Here is a 14,197-nt window from a genome sequence, read left to right as displayed (position 1 = left end):
TGAAAAAGCTTATTTATTACCTGTCTTGGTCCTCACTTTAAAATATTAAAAACTGTACATCTCTCTAAACACTTTTTTAAAAATGTATTTATTTAATTTAATTTATTTATTTATTTTAATTTATCAATTTTATTTTTTTTTATTAATTAATTTATTAATTTGTTTGCTTATTTATTTATTTATATTTATATATTTATTTTTATTAATTTGTTAATTAATTTTTATTTATTTAATTATTAAATTATTTTTATTTATTTGTTTGTTTGTTTATATTTATTATGTATTTAACTTTATTAATTATTTAATTGTTTATTTTATTTTTTATTTATTTTGTTTATTCGTTTATTTATATTGTACTTTCATTTTAGCTGTCTTTATTTTTATTTATTTATTTTTTGTTTCCAAAGTTTGCCTTGTTTAGTTAGTTTTCCTCTTTGCACTTAAAAGTTTACAATGATAATAAAGCTTGTTACCAAGTTTTTAATACTTTATGAAGGAATTAATGCTTTGTTTCATTATTGTATTTTCATTTACAAGTAGCAGAGTATTTACAGCTACTGTAAACAGGCCCGCAGCCAGGGGGGGGTTCGACCAATCCCTAACTGACAAAAGTCCAGAATTTGTATCATACAAAAGCTCATTCGTCCTATTTTGACTGCTAAGCCATCATAAATTGAAAAAAAAAATTCCTATGACAATAACCCATCGAAGAAGGCTTTAAGACCAAGCGGAATCCTGTGTCGGCTGTTGCTGTTGTGTGACTTCCATATTCAGCATCCCAAAATCTGACTAACAGTTGAATGTGCTGGCCAGTTTGTTATTTGCCTAATATATATATATATATATTTTCTTTGTTACACGATAAAATAAATATTATTTTCATATTTCTTTATTTTAAACTTTTAGGAAATGTTTTTGGTACATCAAAACTTGTGGTTTTGATGACCATCTGACAAGCTAATCCAGCAAAAAATTGTGTTTAAAATGTCACTAAAAGGCAGTATTCAACCTTCATAATTAAATAGAAAATGAGGCCAATAACTGCATTAAGGTCTACTTCTGTAGAAAAAAGAACTACCGTTTTGAACAGGCTGGCTAAGGGCCTGGTATATTTCTGTCGTTCACATCCAGTCCCTTTGTGCCCCCTGGTGGCATAGTCGCAATCTGCTTTTACACCAACAAACGTGTTCTTAATCCCAGTGTCCTGCAGCGGCATCACGTTGGCGGTAATGGTCATATTGAACTGTCGCCCTCTGTATGTCGATGGTCACATTCTATTTACTTAAAATCTACATGTCAACTACTGTAACTCACATTACAGTACTACAAGAGTATTAGTAGACTGTTTGGTTAGGGTTGGTATAACACAGGGGTGGCCAACCCTGTTCCTGGAGAGCCACCTTCCTGCAGATATCAGTTGCAACCCATATCAAACACACCTGCCTGTAATTATCACGTGGTGTTCAGGTCCTAATTAATTGGTTCAGGTGTGTTTGATATGGGTAGCAACTGAAATCTGCAGGAAGGTGGCTCTCCAGGAACCGGGTTGGCCACCTCTGGTATAACAAATACTAAGTAATATATATACAGTTGAAGTCAGAATTATTAGCCCCCTTCCTATTTTTTTCTTCTTTTTTAAATATTTTCCAAATGATGTTTAACAGAGCAAGGAAATTTTCACAGTATGTCTAATAATATTTTCTTCTGGAGAAATTCTTTTTTTTTTGTTGTTGTTTTTTAGAATATTAGAATTTTATTAGAATAAAAGTGTCACAATCACCAGCGACCTCCAACCACCAGAGGTCGCTGAAAAACATTATATCTCATTCTAATTACAAATCCGCCAGTTTATGGACTACAACTGCATACATGGGCTGTTTCTCAATATGCGTTCTTCAGCAGTCTTGCATCCTCGTGTTCTCGTGCAACGTCATAATCAGCTGCCTAAGTTCAGTTCCAATACTCAAGACCGCAAATACGGAGGACGCGTGAAACTTCCCGGATGTGTTCTTGATATCGAGGACGCACTAATGCAGACTTGAGCACCGAACTCGCTCTGGAAGTCCCAGAAGTCATTGCGACTGGAGGTGGGAAGCGCTGCATTTTATTTAGATTTATTATTAAAGTTCAGAGATATCACTTATTTACCTCAGGAGTTTCCCTAAATGAAACGGTGAAAGTAAACATTAACATGAATATCTTAATAAAGGAATAAACACATTAAGGGTGTTTGTTTGCTGAAATTCATATTAAAATTTGTTTTATTTATATTGTGCAGAGTATATTGATAACGTTTTTATGCAAAGTATATATTTTGAATAGGGGGAAACAATAAATCGTTGTATGAATGCTGTAATGTTTAAAGAATTTCCATTTAAAACGCATGAAGGTCACGTGACCATCAGGAAGAACGCAGCATCCCATTTCTCAAAGGATGCATTCTCTGCCCTCGCGGTCTCCTGAGTTCGTTCTTCCGAGGACACCTGTCAAGACCGCTCTCCACAAGAACACAAGTCCGTTCTCTGCGTTCTTGGAATTGAGAAACAGCCAATGCACTTCACCCAGGCACACATGCTTTCTCATCTAGACTGATTACACTAGCACCACCTGAGGATTGTCAGAGACTGATTGCACACAGTATTTAAGCAGCACACACACTCATTCAGTTGCAGAGTCTTGTTCACTGTAAGTAACACTACAATGCGTTTCCCAGTCTTGTTATCCTGTGTACCAAGCTTAGCCTTCTTAGCATCCTTGACTTTGTCTGCCGCCTGCCTTTTGACCTTTCGCCTGTTACTGATTACAATTGTGGACAGCCTTCACATACCCGTTTGTACCTGTATTGACCATTGCTTGCCTGACGACAAATAAACCTGCATTGTGGATCTTACCTCAGTTGTATGTGTCACTCCCCGTGGTTACAAAAAGCAGTTTAGGGACAAAACTTTTAGCCCCTTTAAGCTATATTTATTTCAATAATCTACAGAACAAAGCATCGTTATACAATATCTTGCCTAATTACCCTAACCTGCCTAGTTAACCTAAGTTAAGCCTTTAAATGTCGCTTTAAGCTGTATAGAAGTGTCTTGAAAAATATCTAGTCAAATAATATTGACTGTCATCATGGCAAAGATAAAATAAATCAGTTATTAGAGATGAGTTATTAAAACTTTTATGTTTAGAAATGTGCTGAAAAAATCTTTTCTCCGTTAAACAGAAATGGGGCTAATAATTCTGACTTCAACTGTTCTTCCAAAGTTATTTCTAGTAATTAAAATGTCTATTGGTGGAGTATCAAAATAAACTTTAAGCAGATATGAAGCAGACAGTTGATACGTAGTTGCAAAGTTAATTATAGCCAGCAACACAGAAAATAAACTGCTGCCAAAATATTAATACGTTTATTTGTAACACCAAGCAAGGGTGACTACAGTAGTTTGAGCTAAAGGTCAGACCGAGTGCAAAACTCTGAAGCTTGGTTAACAACAGCAGCATGGGGTACTTGTGGTTTTTGCATGTTGTTTGTCGCGTGTTTGGCAGTACCTGTTCCTGCATGCTGGCTGTGGACAAGATGCGTCTTTCTTCTCTCAGGCAGTTACAGATGACTGCAGCCATTTGGAGAGGATTTGCTTTGTATTTCACCTGGGAGAATAGAAGAAATAACATTTACTGGATAATGTGAAAGCAGGAATTGTATCCGCATCCTAACATACACTGGTTAAAATAAATCTAGAGCATTTTAATGCAATTGAGAGGACTTCTGTGGTGGATTCAGGGAGGAAAAAGTAGTAAAATCCCTATACACTGAGGTCTGCTGGTGTTATAAAGAGGTTTACAAGCTAGAAAAGATCTACAGTATCATTTGCCGACTTTCATTTCTAAAAACTGCATGGGTATTAAGGAAACGAAAGACTTTTAAGACCAGCAAAATACACATCATTATACACAAAGTGACCTGTGTATGCATGGAATATATTTAGGTGTCCAATTTAAAAATATTTTACATTTAATAAAATATTTACATTACATTTTAAAATTATATTACTGTTGAAAATATTGTGTGTTATATTGTATATGTATGTATGTATGTTCATTTCATTTTCTTGTCGGCTTAGTCCCTTTATTAATCTGGGGTCGCCACAGCAGAATGAACCACCAAATTATCCAGCAAGTTTTTACGCAGCGGATGCCCTTCCAGCCGCAACCCATCTCTGGGAAACATCCACACATACACACACACTCATACACTACGGACAATTTAGCCTACCCAATTCACCTGTACCGCATGTGTTTGGACTGTGGGGGGAAACCGGAGTACTCGGAGGAAACCCACGCGAACGCAGGGAGAACATGCAAACTCCACACAGAAACGCCAACTGAGCCGAGGATCGAACCAGCGACCTTCTTGCAGTGAGGCAAACGTGCAACCCACTACGTCGCCATGTATATATGCATAAAGAATATTACATATTTATGCATTCAAAGAATTTATCATTCAACCTGCATTAAAATGACATATTTAAAGCAACTTCGGCATTAAAAGCCTTGATCTTGCTGTCACTTGCTTCTGTCAGATGTTCAAAATGCTTTTGTCTCTCTTTTTAGCATCCCCATTAAAATGAAAGCAACCACACTGTTAAGACGGAAATCAAAATTCTAAAGAATTTTAGCTGACGGTAAAAACTCGCTACCATTTACAGGAATCGAGCATCAAGAGGAATGTGGCATTACAAGGAGTGGAATCATTTTGATTGATAACAGTTCATTGTTAAAGTTCTTATGTTTTCATAAGGAGTGATTCATGTTGATTCATCACTGATGTCAGAGACATTTAATCCCATAACACACACACACACACACACACACACAAAAAAAAAAACAATCATAATAAATGTCCAACCTAATAAATCATGGCTAAATACCTCATGCTTCATTTGAAAAAGGAAAAATAGTTTTTATTTTAGGTATATTCATCATATTAATGGCTTTAAATGAGTGCGCTTTCATTTTCCTTGAAGCACCTTGGCTCAAAAAGCTTTTGAGTATTTTAAATGACACATGTGTTATTATGGAAAATAACAATCATCTGTCTCTGAACTCTCCGTCTGCTTTTTAAACATTATTGTGGGTGTTTGCTCTAGGTGCTTTTTTTTCATGCAGTATTCAGACAGATATTTCCAGAAGAAAAAAGTTTTTGCAGTCGTCCTAAATAATTGCAATCTCCCACACACTCTGTCATTTTTTGTGTTTAGGGTTGGCATACAACACCAGCTGCAGACAGCTTTACGTAATTTTTTTAACCGCGTGAAACTCCTGACATTTGATGCATCTGTGAAGGTTTCTAGTAAAGATGCATCTGTAAAAGATTTATGTTTTGAGAAATCCCCACAGCTCCCACTCATGAAATTACAGCAAATAACTGAATGCAGTTGAAAATACATAGAGAGTTCAGCCAGTCAGATTTTATCAGTGAATTTAGGTGTTATGTTCAGGAAGTTTTGGTTTTGGTTTTTATGTTTGGGTTTTAGTTTTTTTTTTGGGTTAACTAGAGTTGGGTATTTACTCCAAAAAAGGATTTAATTACTAATCACATCATTAAAATTGTATTTAAATTACTTTTATTATTACTTTGTATCAAAAGTAACTTAATTACTCCATGAGTAACAATAGAATTTAAATTTGAGTCAAAGAGAAAAACAAATGGAATCACAATTCACATATTGACAAGCAGTGATGTGCTAGTTACTGAAAAACAGTAACTAATTACAGTTACTAGTTACTTCATTCAAAAAGTAACTCATTTACTTTATTGATTAAACATACCAAAATGTAGCGCATTGCTGTTAAAAGTTATTTTTAAGTTACTATTCCAAAGAACATTTTAAATGCTTCCATTAATGCCCTTATTGACCATATTCCTTAACGCGGATGTGCGAACTTCCGATTCAGTTGTCTATGGGAGAAATGACTAGGAATAATAAACCGCAGAAAACAGTCAAACTACTTGCTCTGCAAACAAGTGTGTTCATGACTATACAGACAAAGCAGAATCACATAATACAAAAATATCAGTTTGCAACATCAAGAAGCATAACAAGCTGTTTTTAACATCTAAAAATGAATGGAAGTGAATGAGACTGGAAGTCTCAAGCTAAAAAGATTCAAATGGCTGCACCGCTCGTATGCAACGAATAAGGTGAATAACTTCAGTGCTGCATGGAGAATACACTGTGGATCAGCTTCACAGTTTTAATTCATTTGCATTCTCACAACTAAAACATTACAGACTTAAACAAAATGTAATTTTTAAACAGTCAGACTAGCAGCACAAAAAGGAAAATATCCTAAGGTGATAGACCAGAATAGTCAGAAACAAAAATCAGAAACTACCCACTTCGCCACCACGCTGCTTAATAATATTATATTGTATTTTATTTTACATTACATAATATTTAATCACATAAAAATAGTATTTGTTTGAGTCTCACTACACACAATATGACAGAAAACAATGCTATATATATTTTATAGGTACAATTTATACTTCTAGATATTTATTGGGGGCCCCAGATTTCCAGGGGCCCTAAGCAGCTGCTTACCTCGCTTACTGGTTAAATCCACTCCTGTCCATAGTTCTGCAAAATTTACTTGTATAATAAAAATACAAATAATCTGCTTTTCTAAATTGGTTTATACATAACCGTTCATTTTAAGTACAGTATTTAAGGCAAGCACCTTATTCGTTAATTTATTTTCCTCAGGCTTAGTCCCTTTATTCACCAGCAGAATGAACCAACAACTTATCCAGCATATGTTTTGATGCCCTTCCAGCTGCAACCCAGTACTGGGAAACATCTATACACTCTCATTTTCACACATCTCATAAGATTTAACTGCAATTCACCTATACCGCATTTCTCTGGACTGTGGGGAAATAACCGGAGCACCCAGAGGAAACCCAGAAACGCCAACTGACCCAGTTGGGACTTGAACCAGCGACCTTCTTGCTGTGAGGTGACAGTGCTAACCACTGAGCCACCACGTCGCCCGACAAGCACACTATAAGTAACTGTAATTACATTACCTGAAATTAAAAGTAATCCCGTACTTTACTTTTTTAGTAGAAAGGTAATTTAATTACAGTAATAAGTAACTTGGAAACTAATTACACCCAACAACATTGACATGAACTAACAACAACTTTGTCACTGCAGCTAGCATATCAAAATAGTATGTTTTATGTCAGCCATTGTTTACAGACTGCTCATAAATATGCTTCCTATCTGAATGTGGTAAACTCGGTGGCCTCGGTGCAAACTATTGGTCAGGACTGTTTCCACCCAAGTCAATGAAGTTTAGCAAAAACCACACCTGAGTTCACAAGATCCCACTTACACTACCCCATTCAAAACAGCACGTAAAATTATTCACACTTACTGTACATCACGTATAAATTACAACAGAGAGCTGTTATTAGCTTGTTGACTAGCACTATTAATGTCAGTATTAAAGGGATAGTTCAGCCAAGAATAAAGCGTTTACTAACCCTTTACTTAATTCAAACCTTAATGAGCTTCTTTCTTTTGTTGAACACAAAAGAAGATACTTTGAAAAATGTTGGAAACCTGTAACCATTGATTTAAACAGTATTTGTTTTTTTACTATGGAAGTCAATGGTTACAGGTTTTCAGTTTTCCTCAAAATATCTTGTGGTTAACATGAAGAAAGAAACTTTGGATCCACTTGAGGGAATGTAAATAATGAGTAAATAAAAATTTGGGGGGTGAAATATACCTTTAAATTAATTGTATTATATATAAGTAATCAAATTCATTCAGTTGTGCATTGGTCAGATAAACAGTCACGGGGTCATTCACAAGGACATTATGTGCGCTTTGCTTTCCTCTCACTTCTCTTTGTCAAGTACACAAAGAGCAGGGGTCTAAAAATACACACGGTGGCATCACTATCTGAAACACTGCTTTTGATAGGCAACGCTCATTCAGAGTGCAAATAAAAACAGCTTTCACCGCTCAGTTATGTATAAGATGTGTTAAGGCATATGTTACCTGTATCTGATGAAATATTCTCTTCAGGTTGTGTCTGTGAAGAAAGTTCTGCTCCTGAGAGCACTGTCTCTCCAGCTGAATGAGGAAGTTATTGAAGAGTACAGTAGCCATAGATTCATGGTTTGATGCCGTTTCCCTGAGCCGATAAACACAGAAATGCTTTAGGACGAGGTATTGACTTTTCCATTACACAGTAGTCCTGTAACTGCCTGCTCTACTAAATGGTTGACCATGTTTTGGCTGTTTTAAATAATGGTTTACACTACACAACATTGTTGGTTTACAAAAAATAAAACATCAAACATAATCCTGTTGCATTATTACACTTGATTTTGGTTTATTTGTAAATATAAACAACAAGATAACATGTTAAATGAGAATCGGAAATATTTTAATGCATACCTGAAAAATTAAAGATGATTTAGTGTTCAAACATGATTTTATTTTGAAAATGTTTGTTTAAAATAAATTGGTCTTACACCTAATATTTTCAGATTTTTCATAGTATATGAAAATATATAATGTAATTCATGTATTTTAGCATAAACCAACATATCAACCATTTGGTAGAGGTTAATACTTTAGAAATTATGGGATTGTTGAGAAAAAAAATGCAACTAGCGACATTAGGAGTTAAGAAATGCAATTAGGCATGGGCAGGTATAAGATTCTGCAGTATGATAACTTTGGATAAAAATATCACGGTTTCACGGTATTGTGACTACTGCTTTAAAATGTCTTTTTAAAAAGCTTAACTTTTAAAAAAACCTTTTAACTAAAGCTTATTTCCCCTTTGAACACAATCTATTTTATTTTGAAAAACATTTAAAATATTTTGGTGAGGTAAACAGGTTAAATAATTCAAATAAATTATTGACTTCTGCTGTCTTCGTTACTTTCAAAAACACTGATTTCTTTACAATTTAAAACGGCATCTTTGGATATCTTTTCTGCCGGAGATACTGTTGTAAAAACATAAATAAAGAAATCTTACATACACCATAGGAAAGGTATAGCAGAAAATGTTGGCGGTTTTAAAACCTTGACTTTTCCAAACCGCCGTATACCTTGAAAACGGTTATCATCCCATTCCTAATTGCAATACAAATTTATTTTCTTGGTGGGGCAGTTAAAGGGGGATTTAACTGTAATATGAATGGTATTTCACTGTATGAGAGTTTTGCAGTATTTTTCTGTATCTCAAAGTTGCATTGTAAAAAATATAAGAAAATTATTGCCATTAAAACATTATTTTTAATTTGCTGTTAAACAAAATATTAGAAAATATAACAGTAAAAAAATATGAGAAGCCTGAAGAAGTAAAGATATACTGTAAAATACTGTAAAAACATGTACAGAAAAACAAACGGTACTATAAATATTAATACAGTATTTTTGCTGTAAGTTTGGTTTACAGTAAATTGTTGGCAAACTGTGCCAGTAAGTTACTGTAAATTATACAGACAATTGTTAAAAGTGTGAGATTTGTGTATTTTCTATCATTTTATAGGGCCACAAATTGAAAGTGAGATTTGATAAACGTGCAAATTATGATCAATAAACCACATACCAATCCTGGCTTTCAATCCAGTTAGCCAGCACTTGTCTCAGCTCCATTGGAAAATTGTCATCGTAAAAATAATCCACCTGTTCGAGGAACTTAATATCCAGTTGCTGAACTTGCTTCCACTGACTCATGGTGATGCTGGAAAAGAAACATACTATATTGTAGTCATAACAAAGCAACAGTGCCTTCAGAGAGTCAGTTATGTGATAAGAAATAACCAAACCACTATCATACATGAGCATCATCCACCTTAACCTTCTTGAGGTTACAGTCTTGTTGAGGTTACAATCTTTTTTTAGGTTGACCGTGCAAAATTAAACCGTTCTTTTTGGATGTGTTTGTGAAATGACAGAACTGGCCTACTCTAATAATTCTAAAAGCAAAATAGAGATGATTATTATACAAAACAAATGCAAGTAAAAGTGTCTAATTTATTGTTTTAAATTGTTTTAAAAGTCTTTTTTAAATAAAATATCAAAATACGTGTGAAGTATAAATGGTCCATCATCATTCAGTGTAATATCCCTCTTATATTAAAATACATAAAATTATAAGTGGTCATATGAATTGCATTATTGTCACAATCACCAGCAGCAATCCAGGCTTGTAGATGGCTGGGAGTCATTCGCTTTCCATCAGGACTAGAAATCTGTCACCATATGGACTACAAATCCTGTCATGCACCACACACTTACACCTGTTTCGGTTTGCTGCTGATTGCTGATACACAATGAAGTTGTTCAGAACTGATTACATGGACTTTAAAAGCAGCACAGACACACACACACCAGTTGTTGAGTCTTGTTATACTGTTTTGTGAACATTATAACGCGTTTACTTTGCCTTGCGTTGCTGTTTTTGACGCTTGCTTATTTCTGTTTACATGGCTTGCTGCCAGTACTGACCATTCGCCTGTTTATGGACCACGACTCTGGATTCCCTGCATGTTTTGACCATTGATTGCCTGACCATTCTCATAATAAACCTCCATCACATGACAGTTATATTTTTAATTATTAAATATGTCTTTAAAAAGGGACCTATTATGCCCAATTTTACAAGGTGTAAAAACACTGTAAGTCTATGATGTTTCTAGAGTGTCTATGTGAAGTTTCAGCTCAAAATACCAAACAAGTGATTTTTAACTCTGCCCTTTTTGGTGTCTGATACTTTAAATTCAAATAAAAGTGTGCTCTCAGCCCTCTTTTCGAAATTAACATTAGCAGGTACTGCCCTAAAACTAATGGCGGACGGCTGCTTCTCCCTGTCTACGCTAATGAAGGAGAGATCTAATCACTAATAGGTGGGGCTTTCCTCTGATGACACAAACAATGGGAGTATGTCAATCAAAGTGTTTCTGCAGACTGTTTTTAAGTAAGGGTGATTATGAAAAATATAACTCATTAATTTTTACCATTAGAAACTGGCTATATTCACACACTATTGCCACACAGCAAGTGCTTAAACCCCTTATGAAAGGAATTTTTGCATAACAGATGCCCTTTAACTCATCAAATGATTGTTGTGAGAAATATCCCTGAAAGTAATTTTTGGATTAGAAAGTACTGTTACACTGAAAAGACAATTTAGTTGGTTTAATGGAAATGCATGAATTATTCATGTACTACTTTATATGTCAATATACTTCCAATTGAAATGGTGTTAAAAATGCTGGGATCAGGGACAACTTTAACCAATAAGCAAGGTAAGCAACCCCTTAGGGCCTTAGGAAATCTAAGGGCCCCCAAATAAATACATAGAAGTATAAATTATACATATAAATTATATTTAACATTGTTTTCTATCATATTTTGTATGGTGAGGATCTAAGAATTTTAATTTGTATCCCCCACTCTCAATCTTGGACCAGTCCAGCAGTCAAATCAGTAAAGATATAGTTTTTTTTTTTAAAATGTTAATTTATTACTTTTAGTTGTGAATTCATTTTAAGAAAACAAATCATTTAAAATTTTTTACAAGGTTATACAATATGCTTTACATGTTATTATTATTTTGCATTAAGATAAAATTTAGAAAAGGAGAATGAGTGATACAAGAAAAAAACTGTATATGTATATATATATATATATATATATATATATATATATATATATATATATATATACATATATATATACATATATATATACATATATATATATATATATATATATATATATATATATATATATATATATATATATATATATATATATATATATATATATATATATTGTTATTGTGAACAACATTTTACACCTTTAGACTATGTGTTTCTTTTAGTTGTACAGTTTATTATGCTTGGTTTACAACTAATTTACAGTTCAAGAAAGAGTCATCAATATCTGTCAAACTTTACAATAAGGTTTCATTAGTTAATGTTAGATAATGTACTTACTGACTAACATTAACTAATTATGAACTAATTTATTAATCATAGTTCAACATTTACTAATGCTAGAGCTGCGATAAATTATATTATATCAAATCACGATACAATTTTTGTCAATTCTCTATATTGATCTAAGAGCCAATCACACAGCAGAAATGTGCAACAACGGGAATCTGAAAGCTTGTTAACATTAGAGATGCACCGAATTTTCGGCACCGTAAATTTATTTGACAAAAATGTTATGCCATTTAATGGACCCTCTAATTTTTAAGGCTTTAGTCATTTTTGGGGTACTCTCTTAAATCTGGAACTTGGCAATAACAACTTATATTGAAATATATAACGCTATCGATGAATATGGAAAATAATAATCAAGATTACATTTTTGCCATATCGCCCAGCCCTATACATTATTAAAATTGTTAACATTAGTTAATGCACTGAGAGTTATACACATGAATTAACAATGAACAACTTTATTACCAATAACTAACATTGACAAAGATGAAGAAATACCAAATGTATTGTTCATTGTTTGATCATGTTACAAAATACATCAACTAATACAAACTTATTGTAAAGTGTTCCTTTGGAAACTATATCAATGTCGTGAGAGGCTACACTGTAAAAAAAACTTGCCTTAAATTTTTTAAATGAATCAAATTAACCTTATGAATCCATTGAACGTATATCATGTTAAACTGCTTGTGTAATTTAGAAAATTAAGTTGTTATAACTTAGTTTAATAAGTTACTATGACCTTAAAACATATGCTGTAAGGACTAATTGATCATATTTTTTACAGTGTATGTTATTGTTATACAGTCTGAGACACAAAACAATTGTACAACAGTTTACACAGTTGATAAATCAAAATTCTCAGTGCATTATAATAATCATAAATAATTCAAATACTCATGTAAATTATTTCGTTTGTAATTTTAATTAAATTCAAGTTTATCTGTGAGCTTTTCAAAATAATTATTGTTTCAAAACAGCTTTACAAAAGCTAGCCATCACATTATTGCGTTACAATAAAATTCGGAAAAGTTAAGATTATAAGTTAGTAATAAGTTTAATTAGTAAATAATAGCTTTAATAGTAATATAAACCGAAACTAGTGTTACCTGTTGCCCTTTTAAGAGACACTGCCAAGAAGTTCACTCAATGCTCCTGCTTCACCTGTTGTTTTGAAAGCAACTCAACCAGCAGCCACGCTTTTATGCCAGCGGCAGATCCTCAGGAGTTTTGCCCACAGACGACAGACCCAAACCCGGCCGGAGACGCTTCAGATGCTCCTAGAAGTCTAGAGGAGGTTGAACGGTCCCGTTTCCTCTCATGAATGAAGTCCTCGAGGGCATGAATGTCAGATATCTCATCCAGAGATTGAACGCGTAAACAGGTGGGTTCTTCAAGGAAATGTTGAGCACTTCGCGAACACGGAAACGTCGTTGCAGTAAAAAAGCACAAGGGGAAAGTCCCCTGCTTTGACAGCAAGTGTGCTCAAAGGGTATTTTATACAGACTCACATATTCAGAGAGGATTATCCAGTAATATCAAAACTACTCACTATATTACCTAATCTCGGCCATCATTTAGAAATTGACGCTGGTATACGGTGATAAGATTTATACGATTTTAATAACACAATAGCCTGCAGTGTACAGTAACAAATCTGAAGAAATGTTTGATGAATTCATTTTCAAATCAAGACAAATGTGATGCTTAATTTGCATAGTCTCGTCAAGCATTGCTGGGAATTTTATGATTATGACAGACATAGATAGATAGATAGATAGATAGATAGATAGATAGATAGATAGATAGATAGATAGATAGATAGATAGATAGATAGATAGATAGATACTATCTACTATTTATGTTTACATATTTAAATTTGTACTATATATTTCTATTATACTTAAAAAAATTAAATTAAAAGTTTTTATTTTAGTTATCCTGCAGATTTCAACTTAGACAACATTTAAGTCAAAGTACCTCAAAATAGGCTACATCTTGAACAAAACACTTAAATTCTTAAATGAGAAAATATAACTTTAAAACCACATGCATTGCTTAAAAAACATTTACATGATGGTTGTCATATTTACTTCACATTTCAAACAATATTTTACAATAGATATATACACATGCAAAATATATTTTTTC

The 14,197-nt window shown here is 33.4% G+C and overlaps 1 protein-coding gene across 7 annotated transcripts in view; it reads right to left on the bottom strand.

Annotated features, from left to right (window-relative positions):
* The window catches only part of stat4 (signal transducer and activator of transcription 4), a 50,368-nt gene extending 36,907 nt beyond the window's left edge, over positions 1-13,461 (bottom strand). For 5 of the 7 annotated variants that reach the window (XM_087266196.1, XM_087266198.1, XM_087266199.1 and 2 more), the window contains exons 1-4: positions 13,156-13,461; positions 9,640-9,774; positions 8,070-8,205; positions 3,544-3,642 (exon numbers count right to left, since the gene is read on the bottom strand). In XM_087266196.1, the coding sequence (XP_087122322.1) occupies positions 3,544-3,642; positions 8,070-8,205; positions 9,640-9,767 (363 nt within the window). In that variant the 5' untranslated portion in view covers positions 9,768-9,774; positions 13,156-13,461. 7 annotated transcript variants of the gene reach the window in all.
* Positions 13,462-14,197: the final 736 nt, after the last annotated feature.

Source organism: Danio rerio, chromosome 9, assembly GCF_052040795.2.
Source record: "Danio rerio strain M-AB ecotype USA chromosome 9, GRCz13ab, whole genome shotgun sequence".
In the NCBI taxonomy this organism is placed as follows: domain Eukaryota; kingdom Metazoa; phylum Chordata; class Actinopteri; order Cypriniformes; family Danionidae; genus Danio; species Danio rerio.
The sequence above is the reverse complement of the archived record's forward strand: the minus strand, read 5'-3'. Positions and strand labels throughout refer to the sequence as shown.